Genomic DNA, 24,733 nt, shown 5'->3' on the forward strand with positions numbered 1-24,733 from the left:
CCCCCCCTCTCTTCTTTCCTTTGTTATATTCTTCCTCCTTGGTAATGAATTTGTTTATTCACTCAAAACAAAAACACTTCAATAATACTGACAAGGTAAGAATAAAACTGTACATCTGTACCATAAATAAATTAAAAAAAAAAAAAAAAGTAAAATGTAAACAGATCCTCACAGGTTCTGCAGTTCTGGAAGATCTGAGAAATTTGCAGGTATTGACCCATTAAGATGGTTGTCTGACAAATCACTGCATAAGATAGTTGTTAGATATAACTTAGAGGTCAAGAAAACCTGTCATATGATAACTGAATGATATTCAAGATATAATTTTTCATTTACTCAATGATAACATGCTAAGGTGGCTTATGCATCCAAAAAAATAAAAAAGCGTGCTAAGGAGGTTCAGGTCAACAAAAAGGTAAGAGGAGAAGTTGAAGAATGCTTTAAGAAGCCAACATTTATCATCTTACATACATAGTGGTGATATTATTAGAAAGCCTATTTGATGGTATGGATCCAGTCAAATTATTCCAGCTAAGATCCCTGTCACATATAACCAAGTAACAAATTAGCAAATGGTAGTCATTAATTTCTTATAAAACATAGTTGCTATAAGACAATAAGCTGCCAAAAGTGTTAAATTTCTTCAGAGGTTAATACGTGTACCTCAACATATTAATCATTAACTTACAAATAGTGAAGGCATTTCATCCCACTTAAATCAGGAATAGAACCTTGCAAACTGCCGTTCCTAAGACTTCTGCATGGCCAGAGATAAGAAAATATGCAATAATATAAGCACTCTCTCCAAACAGGTTTTGTCAATTGGAAGTACTTAATAGGACCTACATCACATCACAATATTTAAATCCACAACAACAACATCCAAAACCTTATCCCAATTTAATGGGGTCAGTTACATGGGGGATCCAAGAAAGGACGAGTGCAAGGATCTATGTAAAAAGATTGACGGGTCATGGCTAATTATAATAGGTGCCGGCTGTCAACCTGGCGCACCACTACAAATCAGCCACAGGCTTATAACTACAGACTATAATAAGGTAATGGCTGTCTACCGGACATACCATATAGATCGGTCAAGCCAAAGCATCCTATATGCATTACATCCACCACCAAGATAATCCATCACCCAACCTACTTTCGTAAAAGGAGGAATGAGATAATGAATTCTTGATAGCCCCGCTAAGTACGAAAGTAACAACTCGAACACACAACTCAGCATTGAAAACTATGCAATCACACACAACTCTGCATTAAAAGCTAGATTCGAAATACACAACTCTGCATTAAAGACTAAAAATGCAAGCCATAACTCAAGCCGGAGGCAAGTGGTAAAGGAAAGGAATCTGCTGACAACCAATAGTATCAATATCATCCAACTACTATTAGAGATGCAATATATATATATATATATATTACTATTACAAGTGAATATCTTAGTCTACATGAGAAAGATCAGGATTGAAAAAAAAAAAAAAAATGCAATTCTCTAAATCAACAACACAAACAAGGGGAAGCAAGTGTATCTGGGTATACTCGATTCAACTATTACACCCAAGGGGAAGAAATTAATCGATTTAAATCCACAACGAATGTTAAATTTTCTTGCCATAATCTTCATCTCCTTCTCCTGCAAACTCTCCTCCTCCTGGAATACCAGACTGTGATCATGAGAAACCGCCAAAGGCACATCTTCTCGTAAAGCAACAGACTCCCCCTGAAGAGGGGGGAGGGTAACACTTGTCACCTTTCTATGTACAATAAATTCAGATTGAAGGATCTAAAAGAGCTAGAGGTAGCCCTAAAATGACCTTAGGAGAAGTATTGAGGAAAGACATGCATAGTTTAGGTCTTGTACTCTTGTTTCAAGTATGACCGCAAATAGAGCTGATTGCAAGGCAAGGATCCATGTAGCCGACCCCATCAAGTTAGGATGACTGAATTGTTGTTGTTTTGTTCTTTATATTTTTCTTTTTTCTTTTTTTCAGGGATCCACGTAGCTGACCACATTTAGTTGGAATAAGGTTGAGTTGCTGTTGTTGCATTGATGCTGGCCACATATGCAACCCTTTTCTAAGGACAAGTGACGGTTGATATCTTCACTAAAGGGCTCATCCCCCATCAGTTCAATACTATCTTGTGCAAGCTTGGAATGTATGACATTTATTCTCCAGCTTGAAGGGGAGTGTTAGAGTTCATGTAATAAAGGTACATTGGGTATTGGCATATTATGTTATATTGTGTTTTTACTCTTATAACTTTTTGTAGATCCCATGGCTATCTTATGTTAGCATGGGGTGATAGGTATGTAATTTCTCTTATGATGGCTAAGTGAATCAATATAGGAGAGAGAAGTCTATTCTCTCCTACAGCACATTCCCACCAATTCTCTCTTCCCTTTTTCTCCTTCTACCTCCTACGCTCATCTCCTCTCTACTTCTCTTGTAACCTTTAGATTTCAACTAGCTTAAGACTCTTGCTTTATTACACAATTAGAGAAGATGACCTAGCCCCAACCTGAATTCAATTTAGATGAAATCCCAAATATTATAACTATCAAAGCTGACCTACCTCCAACCTTTCATTTCTCCATATTGTTTTTTCAAGGATCCATGCAGCCAACCCCATTAAGTTGGGATAAGGCTGAGTCTGTTGTTGTTGTTTTTTGTTGAAGTGATAAATCAGGAAGAGTTAAAAGAAACACAAAATGATACAGATCCAAATTAGCTCCAGTATGGAAATTATAATTTAAAAATAAATAAATAAAAGCAGCTCAATATGGTACATCAGGTATACTAGCAAGAGATGACCATGGTTCAATATTTCAAAATGTCGACCAAAACATGGCATCCAAGGTGACCAAGGTACTTGGACGCCTAGGAGCCTCGACAACTGTGACCAGTCCAATGTCGAAACAATATAGGATGTAAATTGAGGGGTTTCAATGTTTTCGCCGAACCATATTTCAGTAATTTCGCCAGTATATTAAACCAAAATCCAAACCTTGGAGATGACTGATCATTTCAATCAACACAAAGACAATCTTTCAGGACTGCCTTTTGTGAAACTCCAAAGAGAGTGGCATGAAACCCATGATTTCATAGAAGGCTGATTCTAAAAACAGCACAAATTAAATGTGGTCATTACAACTTAATTATTTAATTAACACTTAATTTATTGTTGTAAGAAGAATTTCCTAGTTTCCTTTTCGTTAGATAAAAAAATGATATGTGGTTGCAGTTAGTACTTTTAGACTATTCATCAGAGCTGTAAAAAGTACAGCTTCACCTAGATACTAAATAGTGACCAAGAAGTCAAGAACACAGTTTGAGCAATTGCACTCACAATTTGAATAGGTTTGACATGTTGCCATAAGAAGCTGGAATCTCAGCCCCATCAAAGTGGTTGTTATCAAGTTGTCTGCAAAAGAAATGTAGGTGGAGAAAATATTGGAAATATTAATCATAAATCCTTAGTCCACCAATGTTGTTTCACAAATCACAACTAAGCATCATAGTAGTCAAGTAAATTTTAAGATAAAATGTCTAGTATGGGAGTGCAATCCTAAAAAAAGACACCATATGGGAGACTTCCCAAAGCATCATATATAAGGTCAACAGACTAGCAAAGATAATGAATAGACATACGTTAAGAAAGTTAAGCATGCAAAAGTACTCATTTACATACATATATGAGATGGTTAAAGAGAAGAAATCTAGGAGATGACAAACCTATGGTTAATATTGCTTAATGAGATTGTGGGTTGGAACTTTACTAAGGAGAAACTGGATAAGACAAGTAGGTTAGATTTTAATATCTTTTTTTTTTAATCAGTAGCAGGGGATCTTTTTTTTTTCTCTCTCTCTCTCTCTCTTTTAAATCAGCAGCAGGAAAGGTAATTAATTTGAAAGATAATGGTTATACACCTGCGTTTTGTGACCCATCATCTGGCCCATTTCTAGGATACAAAGAAAAGGTTGTAAAAATATGACAACACACGCACATGCATCCTGTCACTGACTGTGACCTCATCCTCTAAAATTTAAAACATAGTGTTGGGGAACGTGCCCACACTCCTAATCCACCTAAAGTGGTTTTGATGATAACAAGCAAATGGTCTATTTCTAATAAGTTACCTCTAAGCATTGATTAGCAGGCTGAAAGTCAAGAATAGAAAGACCAACTGAAGTAGTGAATATCGAGATCCAAAAATCATGTATGTATGGGGAACATGCCCACACTCCTAATCCACCTAAAGTGGTTTTGATGATAACAAGCAAATGGTCTATTTCTAATAAGTCACCTCTAAGCATTGATTAGCAGGTTGAAAGTCAAGAATGGAAAGACAAACTGAAGTAGTGAATATCGAGATCCAAAAATCATGTATGTTCAAGCAAGCTTGAGTATTCAAGCCAAGACGAAGAAATGAAGTAGATGATGAAATGAAGACTTGGAGCTCTCATCAAAGAAGAATGAAGACTAGACATAGAATGTCTCAAGTTGTAGTTCTATTTACTTGTAATTATATACACACTCATGCATCATATAAGCATTCATCATGCTTAGAATGACCCTAGATCATATTACCCTAGCAAGCACCAAGACCCATAGCTATAAGGAACCATCAGATTTAAGAAATCCCTTCACTTACTGTGAAGAACAGTACTTCTGTGTTCAAAGGCATTTTGGGTATTTAGAGAGCTGGTATCAAGATACGATCTCTTCACGAGATTTGTAGGTTTTCAATTTACGGAACCAATGGACTTGGAATCACCCCAATCGGAGTCCTTATGACCAAGTTATGGTCATTAAAAGTCTGCCAGGTCAAAATCAACCCAAAAGATTGGCTGCAGAAATGATTCTGGGCTTCTGGCAGAATCATCAAGCAGGTCGACCGTCCAAAGTGCAGGTTGATCGCCACTGGTGGAGGTCGACCGCCAAAAGTGCAGGTCGACCGGCTGATGTCTGGTTTGCTTGAATCACCCTCCAACGGTTATATTTTGTAACGGCTATATTTTGGAGGTCGACCGGGACACCTAAAAAATGACCGTTTGGATGAGATTTTTTACCTATTTTAGCACCCTAATCTCACTTACAAATACCTCAATTGCTAGTAATTAAAATCCATCAATTCCTAAGCAACTACGACACAATACTAAAGCATTTGAGGTGACTTCCAATCTTTCTCTCCTAAAGCTATTGTGTGACTTATTCTACACAAGGAAAAGCTAAGGAGAGTCTACAAGGACTTCTTTATTATCAGTCCCATTACATAGACATTGAAGACCAAGTGAAGGTGCATCATTCACTTACTTTATTGCATATCATTTGCACTGCATAGAAGTAATTTTATTCCACTACTTCTTATTCTTTATTTGTCCCAAAGTCGAGTAACTCTAGGTTGGACAGTGTAAGTATGCAATACACTAGACTGTGGTTAGGTATTGTGTAGGATCCTCCTATCCTTAAAAGAGTAGTAAGGTCTCTCTCTACCTAGAAAGAGATTGTACGGATTCTTTTATCCTTAAAAGATAGTGTAAAGGTTTTTCTCCCTACCTACTGTACTGAAAGGGAAGAGCTAGTTGAATACCTTACAAGTGGAACTTGCAGGAAATGGACTAGACTCAAATTGAATCGAACAAATATAAATCTTGGTGTTGTGTGATTGTATCTGTTTTACTATTCTGCAATATTTCATTTACAATCACATTTGGGATTCATAATTCGAAAAAGGTTTAAATTTCACTAGCATAACCTATCCACCCCCCTCTCTAGGTTATTTCACATAGGGAACCAGTTTTTACAAAATGAGGCTATCTCACCACCACCCCCCCCCCCCAAAAAAAAAAATTAATTCCTTTGTTGCAAATGTCTGATGTAGGATATAATATCCAATGTGTGCCTATATACCTTGACTGCTCATGTAATCCTGTAATTTCTGTAAATTATTATGCTGTTTCTTTCTGAACAAAGGTAATAGCCGCTAAATAGATTCTTGAAAATTAAGCAATTGCAGTAGTAGCCAATTTTCGTTCACTTCACAGTTGAAAAAAGTTGCTCTCTATCTCACAAAAGTAGCATTTATAGAATTTATTGGAAATATGGGGTCCTCTATCTACAAATGATTCCGGGTCAATACTCAGTGAAGGCTATCATTAATGATTCTCTTTTCAGAATGGTGGAAGCCTTTGGTTAAAAACTGAAGGTCTCGTCTAGTAGGCGAATCAAGTTACGGGCAAGCGGAAGCCCGTGTCATAATTTGTAACTCAAATTTCTTCGCACCTCAAAAATCACCTTTGGATGAAGTTTCTCCTTATACAAATTCTCACGCATGGCATTAGGAAAAAAGAAAGGAAAAAAAAAAGTCATAATCTGAATTCACTGTGAAGCTGCACCTTGATCCATCTCTCAAAACTCTAGAATCATCATTCAAGAGTCAATAGAGTAATTGGGAAGCCAAGCGTAAGAACTCTTCCACCTAACCAGGTCTGACAGGTTGCAACTGAGCATTACGGCCCAAGACAACTGGCCGTTTCTAACCAAGAAAAAACACAATGTTCAAGTCATGGCTAACTGGTACAATCTACAGAAAAATCACATAATCTGAACAAGAAAAAGCCAAAGGTCCCCACAAAAAGTAACTAAAGCTCTTTTTTTTTTTTTTTTTGGATGAATAAAAATTAAATTATATACCAAAGAAGAGAAGAAAATACAAGGGAAAGAGGGGGGGGGAGAGAGAGGCTTAAGCCAACAAGGAAAAGCCAACCCTAAAGGGAACAAAGCAAAGCAGCACCAAAATTACAACACTAAAAGCCAAGGGATCAACAAGAAACCAGCAGCCAGGGAGGGAAGAAAGGAGGGAGAAAAAAAAAAGAGGGGGAAAGGGAAGGGGAAGGACGAGGACTGGGGTGGGGGGGGGGGGGAAGAGGGGGGTAAGTGGATCAAGTAAGGGGAATGGTGTCAATGGATAGGTTCCAGGAGGCAATGATATGTCTATTTCTGAGGGAGTTAGGGACTAGACGGTTGGGGAGGGATTGGATTTTAGAGGAAACATCAAAGAAGATGGCAATCCAAATCCTTTCTAGGGAGCGGGAGTTGGATGACCATCTACAAATGTTTCTCCATCCAAAGATAGTTGATGGTTGCAGAAAAGGCAAGTTTCCCAATAGTATCACAAATAGAGGAGCCAGAGAAGGTCATATTGATCCAAATCCATTTCCTATCAAAGGGGAGAATGGGTCTTTTAGAGGGCCAGCAGCAGGACAGGACTAAAGGTTTTTGGCTTCGGAATAGATAGTTTAGGTACTTGTCTCACTTGAAAATTTCTTTCAAACAATTGGAATGCCCTTTCCTTCGCCTTTTCTTTCTGTAATTAACTCAATCTCAATGTAGCTTGATTGCAATGTGGTTTCTTTGTTTGAAACTCCAAATTCTGGGTCTTGTATTGACTAGCCTCACGTGCCCTGTTGAACTTACATGTCCTACATTAAGCAATGGTTTTATTGGAGTCCAGTCTCCCAGTTCCACAACTTAATCATTCAATGGAATTCAAAACTTTACAAGTAACCTACTGGAGTCCCAGAAGGATGTTGATTTTCTGGACTTCCATAGACAAAGTGTCAATTAAGAATCATCCTTTGGAATCCAAGCTGCATTGATCTTGAATAGAAACTAATGATGAAACTAGCAAAGGAGATAAGACTACTGAGGAAAAACTCACCCCAAAGCAGAGTATGAGGTAGGTAAAAGGACCACTGGCCCCCTTCAAAGGTAAAGAGCACCCTTAGGTAAATCCGCCGGGAAGTCAGCATTGTCTGGCAGCATAGAACTTGGGGGAGTAAGAGATAAAGATAAGAGAGAGAGAGAGAGAGAGAGAGAGAGAGGGATGTTCCTATCACTGGAGACAGCAGCATAGAAGACTGATGGATTCCTTGGTCGAAACCGATGATGATTTTTTTCTCCTAATCTCAGTGACAGAGGCCGATAGAAACAGAGAGAAAGAGATGCAGTGAGCTAAAATTTCAGAGAGATACAATGGGAGGCTGAAGAGAGGTAGGCTCTCTAGGGGAAACAGAGTGAAGGAGAGAAAGAGAGGGAGAGGAGAGAGAGACGCAAAGAGACAGAGAAGAAGATTGGAAGAGGGAGACCAGCAGAGAGAGAGAGTAGGACAACGATGGCAGTGGTTGTATGAGATCTGTGTGGGGAAAGAAGGAGAGAGAGAGAGAGAGATGGAGATGGAATGTACCAAGCCTCAGCGGGTATGAGGGTATATTTGTTTCTCCACCAGTCGCCTCACAGTTGCTCTGGGAGTGCAGATGCATTTTCAAAATACTTCTTCATTTCCACTACAGAAGACTGGTTCACCTTGTCAGAGTAAAAGTGAACTAGTGTTCCCAAACACCCTTCCCTTTTTTTTAATACCGCAGAGAAAAAAATCACCAGAACCACTCCCTCAGAGTTTTACAGAATGAGGCCTTATTTGTTAATTGATCAAGCTTTTCCAATCTGATTTCAGGTCAGTAGCATGAGAAGAGCTATTTAGCCTCAAGTTCATGATTTGATGTTCAGCATTTATTTGTGTAATTAGAGTTTTAGTCAACTGAATTATCTATAAATCATTTTAACCCCACTCACATAAAGCTTCTGATTATGAAAAACCTTTGACTGGCTACTTGTTTGGACTGAACTTTATTTATTTTTCTTACAATTCCTCTACCCTAAATCATACTTTACAACATCCATAACCACCTGGTCCAAGTCCATTCAGATTTGCACAGCATCAGTCCGCTCCTATTGAGTTTTAAGTCTCTTCTCCCAACTTATTTTCAGCACCAGTACTAAAAAATTTAGGTATTATCTCCTTCTGTACATATATTATCCCCAACTACAACTGACAACAAACTTTTTCTCTCGCCAGCACTTTTTCACAGCTTCTCAGGGGATTTATTTCGCTAGATCTGCTTATTTTTCAAGCTTCCTTCATATCATTGCAAAGGAATTTGATATTCCGGGATCTGTTACATTTCAACTACACTTTACATCATTTGTCCTATTCTGCCAAGTGCGAAATTATCATTCACCCAGGAATGAAGATTGAAGGCTGTTCAAGTGCATTAAAAAACCTGGCAGGAGAAGTCCTCTCCCCCTTGCCAGGGGATGGATTTGGGATATGACTTTTTCCGGATCATCTATTTGCAATACTGCCGGAAAGCTCATTTTTTGCACCACCATAAACCACATCTGGATGGAAAGGAATCTTTGTAGATGGACATCCAACTCTTATTTCTTTCATAGGATTTGGAATGCCATCTTCTTCAGTTCCAAGCTCAGATAGATCCCCTCTCACCTTGTAAGGGAGTCCCCAAGGATCAGGCTCATTGTTGTGTCCTAGGTTCTCCCCCTTTTTTCCCTCCACCCCCCCCCCCCCCGGGCAGTCTTTGTGGGACTCTTCACTTTTTCTTTTTCATTTTTTCCTTCTTTATTTTCTTGCTTTGGCCCTTGGGCTTGTATATTTCATCTTCTTTCTTTCTCTTGGTAATAAATTTATTATTCACCCATAAAAAAGTGCATAATAACCCACAAGTAATTCATTGGCCCATCTAGATAGGTTAGGACATCCATGAAGGAGTTCTCATAAACTTAAAAAAGACAAACTCTTGTAGAATGACAACAAGGTATGACTCATGAAATTGATGAACTAAGGTTGAAGCCAACATACTCTTCAAAGTTTCCAGTTAAAGCTCATTAATAAATTTCAAACTTAGAAAGTTTTTAACGAAGCATCATTGAAACTTAGTAGAGACAGAAACTTGATAGTGAAGTTGATCAACTACTTTTGACACTTTGACCTCAACATAATCTCAATGATCTATAAGTTAACAATAATCTCTTTTTTTTTCTTTTTTCTTTTTTTTTTCTTTTTTTTGGGGGTGGGGGGGAGGGGGGGAATAGGTAATAAACACCAATTAACAAAGTTGGTGTTGAACAATTCATTATTGTACTCAAGCTACTCTTAGGGAGTAATTAGTTTGCTATTAGGACTACTTATTTTTTGCTATAAATAAAGGGTGATTGTGCGTATTAAGGCACGAGTCTATATTCCACAAACCTATATGGTATCAAAGCAGGTCTAATAACCAAAAACCCAAACACCATACCATTCACCTTCTTCTTCGTTTAGCCTCCACCACCGATTGCCACTGCCACGTTACTACTTCTCTCCTGCTCAACTCTCGTCCACGATTCCATCCACAGACCCTGCAAACCCATAGCATCCATCAACACAACCCCTGCCATCGGAACCTGCAATCGATCCCAGGCATCAAAACTTGCAACCGCCTCTTGCCACTGAAAATTGCAACCGCCTCCTGCCATCATTCCCAGCCGTCACTGCCTTTCTTCTCCACCAAAACAAGCATTCGACCCCGGCAACTATGGTCGTATTGCTCCTTCGGAGTTACTAAATCCTAAACCTACTTAACTTACTGAGTCCTAAACCTAATCCAACCCAACTTACTAAATCCTAACCTAACCCAACCCAACCCAACCCAACCCAACTTGACTTACCCAATCCTAACCCAACCCAACTAGGACTAATCCTACACTACCTAGCACTTGCCAAACACATGTGCTAGTCTATCTAAAAAAAAAAGATATTTCCTTGCTTCTCAGAAACTCTCCTCCTCAGTGGTGAGTGTTCTCCCATTGGGGGCCGTTGACTTGGCGTTGTTCATACCCTATTCCTATGCTTGATTAGATCTGGCTTGGTCGTCCTCTCTTGTGATTGCTCACTGAATCTGCACCCATGACGTTTGAGGATTCTGGGATATCAATTACTCAAGAAGTAGGGGATCAATCCTCTGGTCATGACTATCCTCTCTTCCCTACTAGCACCATCAAGTTGGATGGGAGCAACAATCTGATCTGGTCTCTGTCTTACGACCTATCGATTGCTAATCGTGGTTACGCCAGGTTTCTGATGGGCACTTCAGAACGTCCTACTACTACAAGTTCTGCTCAAGAAAAATGGGATGTTGTCAACTGGATGGTGATTTCCTATCTTATTAATTCTATGTCACCTTCTATTGCTAGGACATATCTATTGCTTGATTTTGCTGCTAAGATCTGAAAGACCGCTAAGGCCACCAATTCTCACGTGGGCAAGCGTGCCCAGTGTTTTGAACTACAATAGAAGGTCCACCGGGCTACTCAGAGGGAGCTTTATGTGGCTCAATATTACTCTGATCTACAGGGCATGTGGAATGAGATTGATTATTATGAGACTTATCAACCTGTTTGTGAGACAAATATTGTTGGTTTGAAGAAGCATGAGGAGGAGCTCCGTGTTTATGATTTTCTGTCAGTCTTAATGTGGAATATGATGATATTACGGCTAATATGCTCAATCGTGATCCTTCACCCACCCTAGAGGAAGCATATTTCCTCATTCAGACTGAGGAACAACATCGATCTGAGATGCTACAGCCTCATTTTCAAGATCGATCCGCTCTGGTTTCTGCTACTGGTACAGTTCCCGGACTTCTACTTCCTCCTCTTCCGACAAACCAATTGTCAAATGTGATTATTGTGGTAAGAAGCATCATACAAGGGAGACTTGTTAGAAGCTTCATGGACATCCTACCAATTCTCGTGGCCGTAACCAAGGTCGTGGGAAGCACACCCAGGCAAGTCAATATGAGACTACAGTAGATTATGATAGCTCCACTATTGCCCGTGCATCCTTCTCTATTGACGAAATAGCTATGCTTCGTCATATATTGACTCAAATGGGATCCTCTACTGTTGTTGCTGCCTCCTCTCTACCAACAATCCCTGCCTCGCACTTAGCCCACTCAGGTACTCTCGTTTATGGTCATAACGCATCTATAGCCTCCCCATCCTGAATAATTGACTATGGGGCTACTGATCACATGACCGGTTTGCCCACCTTTTTTGCTAAATATTGTACCTCTTCAGGTAATACCAAAATTCTTGTTGCTGATGGTTCCTTTTCACCTATTACTGGATCGGGTTCCATTCAATGCTCTCCTTCATTATCATTGTCTTCTGTGTTACATGTTCCTAAGTTTTCTACTAATTTACTGTCCGTTGGTAGCAATACTAAGGATTTGAACTAAAAAGTCACTTTCTTTCCTACTACTGTGTGTTTCAGGACTTGGTGACGGGGACAACAATTGGCAATGGTAGAATAAGTGGTGGTCTCCATTACCTGGACACTAGTCCCTCACAGTCTCTACATACTTCATCCGATGTGACACTCTCAGAACTCATGGGTTGGCATCGACGCCTAGGACACCTCCCATGGGGCACTTTATCTAGATTATTTTCGGCATTAGTTAGACATTGTACTATGGACCAGTTTAATTGGGATGCGTGTGTTCTGGCTAAACAAACTCGGAATCTTTATCCTCTTTCAGTTAATAGAAGTACGGTTCCTTTTGCTATAATTCATACTGATGTTTGGGGCCTGCCCGTTGTCTCTCTGTTTCTTGTTGTCGATGATTTGTCACTTATTGATTGTAATACTCGTTCTACTTGGATTTATTTGTTGCATCATAAGAGTGAAGTTTTTCAGTGCTTTCGGGAATTCTATTGCATGGTTTATACACAGTTTGATGCTAAAATCAAGATCTTGCGTACCAATAATGGGAAGGAATATATGGATGGTTCTTTTCCGTCCTACCTTGTTGATCACAGGATCATCCATCAGACTAGTTGTGTGGTACCCCAGTGCATAATAGGGTGGTTGAACGTAAGGATTGTCATTTACTTAAAGTTGCTCGCTCCTTGATGTTTGAGATGCAGGTCCCTGCTCCCTATTGGAGAGGTTGACCTTATTGCTACCTACCTCATCAATCGGATGACTTCACATGTGGTTGGTTTTAAGAGCCCATTAGGTTGTTATCTGGGTCCCATACTTTTGTTGTTTCTCCCAAGGTGTTTGGTTGTTTTTGCTTCGTTCGTAATCATCAGATTTCAAGAAAGCTTGACCATCGTGGACTTTGGTGCATTTTTGTGGGCTAATCAGAAGGGCTACAGGTGTTATCACCTAGCTTCTCGACGACTCTTTGTTTCCATGGATGTAATCTTTCATGAGACTGAGGCGTACTTTACACCTCTTCAAGGGGAGTTATCTGGTCATGAAGAGGTGATTCAGATTCCTACTTTTGATTGTCACTTCCTTACTAAAGATGATGATGCTACTCAAAGGAATACTGAAAATAAGACTACGGATTTAGAGGCTCCCATTGACCCAGTGGTTATGGTTCAGGGGGAGTAGGAGGCTCCTATTCAGGGGGAGCAACAGATTCGGCAAAAACAGGATGGTCCAGTGATACAAATATTCTCTTGCAAAAAAAGGAGAACTGACACTACCACTGCTACTCCATCGCTTCCTGATCCTGAGTCTTCTCTCCCAGGTATAACCTTTCCTCTTACTTTTGACCAATATCTTTATGTTCCTATTGCTCATAGAGAAGGTAATAGGACTTATACACAGCATCTAATTTCCAACATAGTGTCATACAATGCTCTTTCCCCATCATATCGTGCATTTGTATTTTCCTTGTCCTCTGTTTCTATTCCTAGAACCTGGCAGGAGGCAAATGCAAAACCTAATTGGAATAAGGCAATAAATGAGGAGATGAGAGCTCTTCACAAGAATAGCACATGGGATCTGGTTGTTCTTCGCCTACAAAAGCGACCAGTTGGCTGCAAATGGGTGTTCGCGGTCAAGCATAATACTGATGGGACTGTGGATAGATACAAGGCAAGATTGGTGGCAAAGGGCAATACTCAGACTTATGGAATTGACTACTAGGAGACTTTTTCCCCTGTGACAAAAATGAATATTGTTCGAGTTATCATCTCCTGTACAGTGAATCGAGGATTTGAGTTACAACAACTAAATTGTCAAAAATGTTTTTCTTCATGGAGAACTAACTGAAGAAGTGTATATGTACATTCCACCTGGATACTCTAGTCCAAAAACACAAGGCAAGGTTTGTAGACTAAAGAGAACTCTGTACAAATTAAAGTAATCTCCCAGGGCGTGGTTTGGTTGCTTTCACAAGGCCATGATAGCAGTTGACTTTACTCAGAGTAATGTTGATCATACTCTATCTAATAAAAAGGTGGGTGATCAGATCACGGTGCGGATAGTTTATGTGGAGGATATTGTTGTTACTGGCAATGATACAGATGAAATTTCTAAACTCAAAGCCTATCTTGGGAAGGAGTTTGAGATCGAGGACCTAGGAAGGTTGAAATACTTTCTTGGTATTGAGGTGGCACATTTAACCAAGGGTGTTGTTCTCTCTCAGAGAAAGTATACCATAGACCTCCTCTCAGAAACTGATATGTTAGGGTGTAAACCCCTGGATACTCTTATTGTGGCTAACTCCCATCTCAGAAGCAAGGAAGGTGAACCAGTAGATAAAGGTCGATATCAAAGGCTAGTCGGAAGACTCATATATCTATCCCACACAAGGCTAAACATAGCTCATGCAATAAGTTTGGTGAGTCAGTACATGCATAATCCCTATTCCTCACATATGGATGCTATGAACCGGATCCTTAGGTACTCGAAGACTGCCCCCAGGAAAAAGTATTTTATTCTCTCCTACAGATCATATGAGGATTGAGGCATACCTTGATGTTAATTGGGTAGGTTCCCCAGATGATCGCCGCTCTACTACTGGCTATTGTACATTTGTTGGTGGTAACTTGGCTACGTGGCACAGTACAAAACAGCCCGTTGTCGCTCGATCCAGTGTAGAGGTAGAGTTTCGAGCTATGGCGCATGGGATATGCGAGCTACTTTGGTTGCAGTCTTCTTCATGACCTTAGTGTGTCTGTCCAGATGTCGATGTTGCTATATTGAGCTAATAAGTCAGCCATCAGCATTGCACAACCCTATTCAGCATGATCGTACTAAGTATTTCAAGATTGACAGGCATTTCATCAAGGAGAAGTTAGAGCAAGGCATTATTTGTGTTCCTTTTGTGCGGAGTGAAGATCAGTTACCGGATGTTCTCACGAAGGGACTTAGTAGTAAAACCTTTTATTTTATTTTGTCCAAGTTGGGTACGTGCCATATCTATACACCAACTTGAGGGGGAGTGTTGAACAATTCATTATTGTACTTAAACTACTCTTAGTGAGTACTTAGTTTGCTATTAGGACTACTTATTATTTTATATAAATAAAGGGTGGTCATGCGTATTAAGGCACGAGTCCATATTCCACAAACCTACACTTGGAAATTAGAAAGTCTAAGGTAAAATATCTTTGATGCTTAACTCAGTCTTTAAGGCATGAAATACAAAATTTTAGTGTACAGCAGTAATGATGAGGATGCTGAGAGGGATGTGCAGTAGGATGAGGAGAGATAGAGTAAGGAATGATTCTATTAGAAATGAATTGGGGGTTGCATCGATCTAGGACAAGCTATGCAAGAGCCGGTTGATGTGGTACGGTCATGTTCAACGGAGACCCATGGATGCCCCAATAAGGAAGAGAGACCAAATTCAGTTAAATAGAGCTAGAAGAAGTTGGGGCAAACCTAAAATGACTGCAAATAGAGTTATGTGGAGGACAAGGACCCGTGTAGCCAACCCCTTGTAGGGGATGTTCCCATGATGCTACTCTGAGCAGCTGACTACTGCTTTGACTTCGTCTTTTACCACCTTTTACCTCCTTTTACTGCCTTTTTGTTACTTCTTTTTGTTCTTATTTCTTTTCCTATTTTAGACCATAACGGATCCGTCTAGCCGATCCCATTTAGTTGGGATAAGCTTATAATTGTTGTTGTAGTGGAGCAGTAAAGTGAAATACAATGAACTGATGAAGCCACAAAATAACAGGACATTATAAGCGAATAAAAACATATTATCATTGCCCCCAAAGAAAAGGAATGGGACCCCAACCAAAAAAGAACTAAGAAACTAAATTAATTGAAAATAACAACCAAAGTTGTGTGAGAGGAACATACAATATCCGCAAGCTTGGCATGTTAGCCAACTCTGATGGAAGAGACCCTGATAAGTTATTACTGTCTAGAAGCCTGTAAACATTAACATCATAAACAAGAAAAGCATATGAGAGTAAAACTTAAATATACTAGAATATCTACCTTTATGGACTATGAAATAACTAAACTATAATTCAACGGTATAAAATGAACTTAAGTAATTCCTATATGAACTTACAAGTGCATAAGAGTCGTCAAATTGGAAAGCTCAGGTGGAATTCTCCCAGAAATTGAGTTGTTGTTCAAGTGGCTGCACAAAATTACATATAAGCAGATTTTAACCACATTGAAGATATTTAAAAGTCCTTTCAAACAAGAAGTGACATTGGTTTTGAAAGGCACTCACAGATGTCGAATTTTGTTTAAGTTTGAGAATGATTTTGGTATTGGTCCTGATAATTGGTTCTGGTCTACCTGGAGCCTATGTAATTGAGGAAGATTTCCAACCTCATCTGGTAAGGAACCTAAGAATTTGTTGCCATTCAAAAGCCTGCGCCAGAAGACATGTGTAGACCCAAAAGGTGAATAAATAAAAGAGATTTAACCATGCACATCTATTGCATTTGAAAATATACAGAAGCAGTTACTAGTCAAGAATATCTATGAGAAACCAAATACATGATAAAGAGAATTCTCCGAAAAAATAATATGTCCAAATTTCTAATTACAAACTAACATCAAATGTAATACACAATGACCATTGGGCCCAAATTATACTGGATGCAACTCTAGGCAATTATCTTCTGTACTCATTTATTTCACATACAATTCCAAAATCATATTAGGTAGAAAGCTTCGAAATTAAACAAAACATGCGACAACAACAACAACAAAGCCTCATCCCAACCAGAAGGGGTCGGCTACATGGATCATTGATCTCCAATCAGCTCTATTCGAAGTCATACATGGTAGAAGGCCTAGGCTATGAATTCCTTTCCTCACCACCTCTCCTAGGTTTATTTTAGGCTTGACAAAGGAAGCTGGAGACCCAAGAATGTGTGAGGAGAGCCCCACTGGCAGCGGCAGAGGAAAAGGAAAGAACGAATTAGGGTTTTTGGCTCCGATACTAAGTTGAAATATAAAATATGAGAATGATTTGGCTTGTTTAATGGGACAGAAGGTACCTTTATTTATAAGAGATTAGGGATATAGCTAGCATAGTACCTAGAAACTTTTAACAATTCTAATATCACAACCCCTTACCAGATGAAACTTTAAGCTACCATAATTCACAAAGATGACAGGTCCAATTATTTTGTGGCGTTTTATCATCATATAAAGCAATTTTCATACAAAACAATAACGGGTCCAGATGACTCAACTCAATAATATAATGAGCTAGATTTGCCCTAAGGAACAGTTCTTGGCAAGATCGAAATGACACTCTTTGACCAGGCTCCTCATCCAACACACTTCCAATTCCAAATAGAAAATGTTTTCCAATACAAAACTCTAATAATTTTGCTTAATTTGTACCCAAAATAGAAGGGCAAAAGATTCCAAGATACAGGAACAATAGGGTAAAGAATCCCTTTACCATGTCCATTTTCTCGTAATCATTACTTGTACTCACCTTGAAAAACCATATTCCGAGATGATGAACTGAACAGCTTACTTCAATATTCCACACAACCACAAACAATTGATAGTGATTAATTCTACATTTATTATAATCTCAGATTTTAGAAGCTTCAACATAAATATGTAAAACAAGAAAAAAAATGAATATATCACTAGGTGAAGGTGAGTAAACATGTAAGACTATAAAAACATTTTAATATTCCTAAATTGGTATAAATTCTACTTACAAGAGCCGCAAAGTTGAAATATTCCCAATCTCCTTTGGTATACTCCCAGTTATATTATTCCACATAAAATCTCTTCCAAAAGAAACAAGAAAATAATCAGTTTAATGGAAGGTTAAATTTAAATTCTTTCTTTTTTGGAAGATAAAAAGAAATGAAGATGCTTTCTCTTGCAAATAAATCAGTCAATAAATATAATGAAGAAAGACTTCCACATGCAACACTTAATATTGCTTTTTCTGTCTCCACTTTTATTAATCTTGAAACTCACAATACTGTAATATTGGATAGCTGACCAACTTCAGTTGCTAAATATCCAGACAGATTCATATTTAGCAGTTGCCTGCACCAAACAATGAAAAGGAGAAATGATGGCATCATTATACAAATGTTCAAGAAACCAAAAAAATAAGAAAAAAAGGCCTAAAGCTATTAATTTTTATCAGAGATATTGAAATAAGTTGCATCAAAGAGAAAACCAGTCAACTTTCAAATAAAAAATCATAATGCTAGCTTCCTCTGGGAAAAAGTTTTTCTTTCCAAATAACATAATAAAATGAAAGCTAATTAAGGTTTAAAGTAAAAACATACAATTGATCTACATGCATGTATCCATCTGCTCCAACTGTACTGAAGCACAAAACTCCTGTCCAATTCGATGTACATGGATCCCCCTTCCTCCAGTTATCAAGATGCTTCATAGGATCGATTAAGCTGCTCCTGATAGCTTGTAATGCATTGACTGCAACATTACACTAATTATCATTTAAATCTCAAAAATAATGATAATAATAATAATAATAATAATAATAAGGAAAATTATCTTGCATCACCCCTAATTTCAAACCTTATATGAGATACCACCCTAATTTTCAAAAATACCAAACATACCCCTAAAGTCTAACACCGTTAGTTTAGAAATAAGAATTACACTTTTGACCCTAAACCAGGGTGTGGACAAGATGCGTTACCGTTGCAATTGCAAGTCAGGATCCAAAATGCCAGCAACCTCAAACCCCAACAACAGGAGGGAGAACCACAAGAAGGCCTTAATAAAAGCATAAATTCGCTTCCTAATAAGAGCTTTGTGCGGGAGAGTGAGCGGGAATAAAAGCTACTTCCCCCTTTTGTTTCTTCCTGTTTCTTCTTCTTCTTCTATCCATCGCAACCAAGATAAAACCAGAAAAATCTAAGAAAAAGAATGAAGAAACTGAGGAAAGAGATGAAGGTGTTTGATAGGACGGCATTACCGAATCTCCCAAATGAAATCAAGGATGAAATCTTCTTGAGTCCACCTAATACGACTCTATTGCGATTCAGGAGCGTAATCAGAGACTACTCTCAATTCGTAACCCTAATTTTATTAAAATGCATTTGAATCGATGGATTGAAATGGACAATGGTTCTACTGTCATCATTACTACTGCTCCCATGATATAAAAGTAAATATTCATGAATTTCGCTTTCCAATCTGACTTGATTTCTCTTTTGAGGATTAACTCTAGGGTTCTCGGCCTCGATCTCGCTCCCAATCTCCAAACCGATCCTTCCCGAAGCCAACCGACGCCTTACATCGGCAACTAGACAGAAACCTACCTACCTCAGTCACAATACCGAACTCTCAAAGAGCCCCTTGCTCCAATGAGAACTGATAAGCTCCAGCTTCCAAGAGACAACAGAACCCACATGACAATCTACCCTCAAAAGAGAAGCAAACAAAAGAAAAAAGAAATGCAGAGAGAAACAGAGTTAAGGAAAAACGGATGTGTGGATGGGAGAGATGTTGAAGCAAAGAGTCTTTAGTTCAGGTAATGGAGACATTTGGATGTTCTTATAATGGAGCTCTAAAGATTTGGTGGAATTTGAAGTGCATTTATCAGCTCCCCAAGTCAGACGAAAGAGGGCGAAAGGCCCACTACTTCTTCATTCATGGCCTATTGATTTGTTTGATTTATCTCCTTCATTCGACCTGAGGCAAAAGAGAAGTCATACAAAGAAAGGTTCTATCATGCAATGCAAAACGGGAGCTCTTCTAAGTGTTCCAGTCAGTGGAGCGACTCTCGGACGAATTTTCAATGTTCTTGGAGAACCTGTTGATAATTTAGGTCCTGTATATACTCGCACAACATCTCCGATTCATACATCTGCCGTATTTATTCGATAAGAAATGCGGAAAAAAAAGGAAAGAAAAAGAAATAAAGATCCCTGCTGGGAATTAGATCCCACTGCATGTCCCCCTCTTCACAGAAATGGAGAGAGATTGATGGATCATCGGATACTAGGTCGGGACTGACGGGACCGAACCGGCAGCTTCCGCCTGACAGGGCGGTGCCTAAACCGATTGAACTACAATCTCAGGATGGGGGTGTACAGCAACATAATTCTTATGTCCAAACATAGAACGAGATGGATGTTTGTTGTCCCAACCATTCTTGTTAGCCTTGATCCCGATAAGGAAATGGGTATTTCTAACAAAGTTTCATGTTGTTGATTCCTAGATGTATGCTCTTCCTCACACCGCCTACTAGTATAATGAAGTAGGATGACCTGTAATACAGAATCCTATAGGTATAACCTTTCGCTTAATACTAGAATCAACAATTGAAGCATCTAAGGCTGCATCAATCGGGGTTACAACTTGCAAGCCACTGAAACAGAGTAGGGAGAGAGTGAGAGAGAAGTAAACAAGAGAGGAAGATAGAATAACAGTTCAACACATCTTCGATTTTAAGGTAAACTTGTCATTTAAAAAATACCAACAGTGACACGTCATCACTTCATGCTTGTGAGCTAACGGAATGGATTTAAGAGTCATTATTTTTTTCAAAACAAGGTATACACTATGTATTTTTGGGAATTTAGGGTGATATCTCATATAAGGTTTGAAAATAGGGGTGGTACAAGATCATTTTGGAACAACTTAGTCCACAGAAATCTGTACCTTTCAATTTTTACCTTACTTTCATCACTCCCACAAATCAAGGGATACAGACTATTAAATTAGTAAATCACTTACCAGAGACCTTTCTAGTTATGAGTTAATCAAAATTCATATGTGTACTAATAGATCTCTTTTGAGCAACCACATGATATGACACATAAAACAAGAAAGTATATATATGTCATGACACTCAGAAACATAACTTATGCAAGTGGTTGGATCCAATTTCCGTGTTGGACATCTAGTTTAAGAGAGTTTACAGATCTTCCCTGGTGTTTTTGGGAACAACTTCAGGTCCATTTTGTAGACGGAACATAAATGAACCTAAATGCACATACATGTCCATGTTTAATATAGGGAACCTCCTGTTGTAACCAAAGTTGGTGAAAAATAATTGTAACATTATTGTTCTGCCCTTTTAGTATAACACACTTTTTTTTTCAATGAGGAAAACTTGTCATTTTATGTACTAGGAAAACTTGCAAGACAATGACACATTTAGATAATGACATAATGGTAAGTCACTTCAAATTATTTTGAAACCCTAATTTACCCCGACTTAAAGAACTTTTGGGAATAAGAAACATAGTGAAAAGAAGGTTACAACTTCTCAATTCACCCCTTTGGTTACAACAAGATGTTCCTTGATATATTAGTACATATTGCAAGAGTTTTTTTTCTTTTTTTCTTTTTGGGGGGGAGGGGGGATAGGTAAGGGAGGGGATGTAGATAACAACTAGGAGGCTCAAACTCAAGACCTATGGACTTTTTGCACACCACAACTTACCAACTGTGCTAGGCAGTTGCTGTTATATTGCAAGAGTTCAACTGATATTAAAGGATCTTTTCTGATCTCTCATCAAAATGGTGGGAAATGGAGAAGATAAAAAATTCAGACTTCCAAGACCAAAAGCAAACCCAAAGTAGGCCAGGCTCAACATTACATGTGCACATGTGCCATTCCACAATACCTATATGATCAAAGTGCCTCTATCTCTTTTTTCCCTCCTTTTTTTCTCATTATTTGGTTTATAGCAAGAAAAAAAGATAAAAACTTGGAGTCTTAATTGCAAATCCAGCCCAAGTGGAATGGAGGAACTAAATCTTGGTTGAAATTGACTGAAATCTCCAAGTTGTCATGGTTTCATGTTTGGTTGAAATGAAACCAAGGGTCGAAACTTATGTTTCAACCCTGGGGTGACCAGTGTGGATACCTCAAAATGAGATTCAGCACGTCTCGGTTTCGAGCCTGACTGAAACTGAGATCTCGATCCTTATGCCTATACAACTCTACAAGTACGTAGGATAAGGCATAGTTGAATTGAATTAATAGGCTTGTCCCCTTTCATACAAGAATCCTGATGAATAGGACCATCTACTCACAAAATTGAGATCAAACTCTTCTACACAGACGAAACAGCTGAGCTCAGCTCTAGTATCTTACATCATTATGGATCCCATGCACTACCTTCCATCTCACCGGTCAATTTTCAGCCTAAAGCAACCATGCAAAGTGGAGAGTTGACTTCAAAGTTCTATAAAATTACATGAATGTGATTTCATTGTATGGAATCCCATGGCATTCTTGTAATCATGTGTTATCAGTGAGATGGATGCGGTGTCCTCTATCACAATGGACCCTCTCTTGTTTGTTAATGTGGCAAGTTGTGACTAAATTCAATCACCACAAACTAACTTAAATCTATCAGGACTACAATATTCAAAGTGTTGTGTGATAATGATTGGGCAAAAGCTAAGTCAAATATCAAGCGAAATTCCAGGAGGAAGGACAAAAAAATCCAAGCTAATTCACCTTCGGATGGATTGGTGGTCTTTGCCGCAACAAGAAGTGCAAAGCAACAAAATGAAACAACCAGAACAGATGCCGATACACAAACTTTAACTCCAAACATCTCGATACCCTACAAAGAAGAAAACAAACAAACATCCCACATAACCCCATCTAATAAATTGCCTCAATAATTCAAATTGCAGACTTCAAAGGAGAGAAGGTGAAGAAAAAACATAAGGAAAAAATAAAGTAACAGCAAATTATCTGTGGGATGTTTTCTGTCAAGGCAGTAACTTCTCAAAAACTTGCTCTAGATGCACCAAAATTCTCACAGAAGCTAGAAGCTTACTCCATACAACTCAAAAAACAATCCAGAAGATACCATTTCTCAAAATCTCAAACCAACGACCACTACAAACTGATCAAGTCCACCATACAAACTTTTGAAAATGTTATTACTTCTGACCCTGAACCAACTGAAACACTATACTTCCTAATAACTTTATCTCAAAAACTTGCTCTAGATGCACCAAAACTCTCACAGAAGCAAGAAGCTTACTCCACACAGCTCAAAAAACAATTCCAGAAGATACCATTTCTCAAAAGCTCAAACCAACAACCACTACTAAGTACAAACTGATCAAGTCCACTATACAAAATTTTGAAAACGTTATTACTTCTGACCCTGAACCAACTGAAACAATAGAATTCCTATTAACTTTATAAACCAACCAATCCATAAATATCGTAATCTTTTCAAGAATATTGTTTTGGATTCAGGAATTCGTACTCTTAAAACAAAACTCAAAAATCCGTACTTTACCTTTACGCTCGGACAACCCTGAACGCAATACCCTAAAACAATAAGCTCTGAAGAACAACTGCTTTTTTGAGAGCAGGAGATAAGTGATCTTCATTAATTTCTCTGTCGTCATCACTGGATGGTCCTGCGATAGGGATTTAAAAAAACTAATGTTTAATATTAATTCACCCAAAAAATCAAAAACCCAGTTGACACAATTTTCTTCCAATGCTTCAATTCGTACCCAAAAACAAAAACAAGAAAATCAGTTCAAATCAATGAATGGTTGACGTTGAAAAAATGGAACAAACTCAAGTTGTACGTATCTGTCTAGTTCTAGTGCTTATCAATCGCAGACAACGCCAAATGAAAAGTTAGAAAACGAAAGTATGCTCACTTTTCTGATCTTTTGACTCTTGAGCAAAACGACAGAGACGTTTCGAGAATCGTCAAAACGCCGGTGTGCACACGCTCACTCACATTCTCTTTCATCATAAATACCCATCTTTATTGAATGGTTCGTCATCCCCGCATGCAGCTTCGAACAGTCTCCATGGGAGATTATCAGAGCATTTCGTGTTCCCACTGTAGCATGTGCTTGAGAAATGAGAACCCATTTTCCACGTTCCCACTGCTTTACTATCTAAGATTGCTTGGAGATTATGGACTAATGGGGATTCTTGACTATCTCGTTTTCTCTATTGGCGTGTAGGGGTTGGTTAACGGATCAGTGTATGGGATAACCAATGGTTACCCAGTTTACAAGGATTCAGAACTCTCTACAGATGTTGCGGCCATTCTCAAAACATATCTCCCAATTTCCCTCAAGAGTCAAGACGAGGACTGCGGTAATGGCAATGCAAGACAACTGCTGTTCTTCATCATAAAAATATGCTAGTTAATTTTTGTCGTGCTCGTAGCGGTATGCAGGAAAGAGGAATCTCACACATTCTATTGGATTATGGTTTTGCGAGGGTGTATGGTTTGACAATAATTGTAATGTATACCTATTTGATCTCCATGCGATATATTGTACATATGTTTTTTTATCATTCATAGTATTCTAATAATCATTTTTCTTGAATCAACCATATTGATCATTGTGTTTATACCTCCAAAATAAAATAAACTCCCAATTACATAAAGTGCATTTCAATATGTGATTACACAGTGAAATCCGAAGACTATACTCATTATCATACACAAATAATACTAAATACACAAAGAGACTTAGAATAACAGATGTGTATTTACGTGTATAGAATGTATAGATAACTTACTCTTTCACGTATGGATGTATATACATAAACAGATATATATGGAT

General features: G+C 38.5%; 1 protein-coding gene across 2 annotated transcripts in view; it reads right to left on the reverse strand.

Annotated features, from left to right (window-relative positions):
* The window catches only part of LOC122074111 (probable LRR receptor-like serine/threonine-protein kinase At1g06840), a 52,673-nt gene extending 28,354 nt beyond the window's left edge, over positions 1 to 24,319 (reverse strand). The window contains exons 1-12 of one of the 2 annotated variants that reach the window (XM_042638954.1): positions 23,807 to 24,319; positions 23,431 to 23,554; positions 18,466 to 18,616; positions 18,146 to 18,217; positions 17,878 to 17,949; positions 16,416 to 16,559; positions 16,248 to 16,319; positions 16,031 to 16,102; positions 3,364 to 3,438; positions 689 to 757; positions 472 to 540; positions 173 to 244 (exon numbers count right to left, since the gene is read on the reverse strand). In XM_042638954.1, coding sequence (XP_042494888.1) covers positions 173 to 244; positions 472 to 540; positions 689 to 757; positions 3,364 to 3,438; positions 16,031 to 16,102; positions 16,248 to 16,319; positions 16,416 to 16,559; positions 17,878 to 17,949; positions 18,146 to 18,217; positions 18,466 to 18,616; positions 23,431 to 23,542 — 980 coding nt within the window. In that variant the 5' untranslated portion in view covers positions 23,543 to 23,554; positions 23,807 to 24,319. Of the gene's footprint in view, positions 1 to 172; positions 245 to 471; positions 541 to 688; positions 758 to 3,363; positions 3,439 to 16,030; positions 16,103 to 16,247; positions 16,320 to 16,415; positions 16,560 to 17,877; positions 17,950 to 18,145; positions 18,218 to 18,465; positions 18,617 to 22,628; positions 22,738 to 23,430; positions 23,556 to 23,806 lie in introns of those variants that run through there. The other variant, XM_042638955.1, reaches the window with a different exon arrangement.
* Between the last annotated feature and the right edge of the window lie 414 nt (positions 24,320 to 24,733).

This window comes from Macadamia integrifolia, chromosome 3 (genome assembly GCF_013358625.1).
Source record: "Macadamia integrifolia cultivar HAES 741 chromosome 3, SCU_Mint_v3, whole genome shotgun sequence".
NCBI lineage: Eukaryota > Viridiplantae > Streptophyta > Magnoliopsida > Proteales > Proteaceae > Macadamia > Macadamia integrifolia.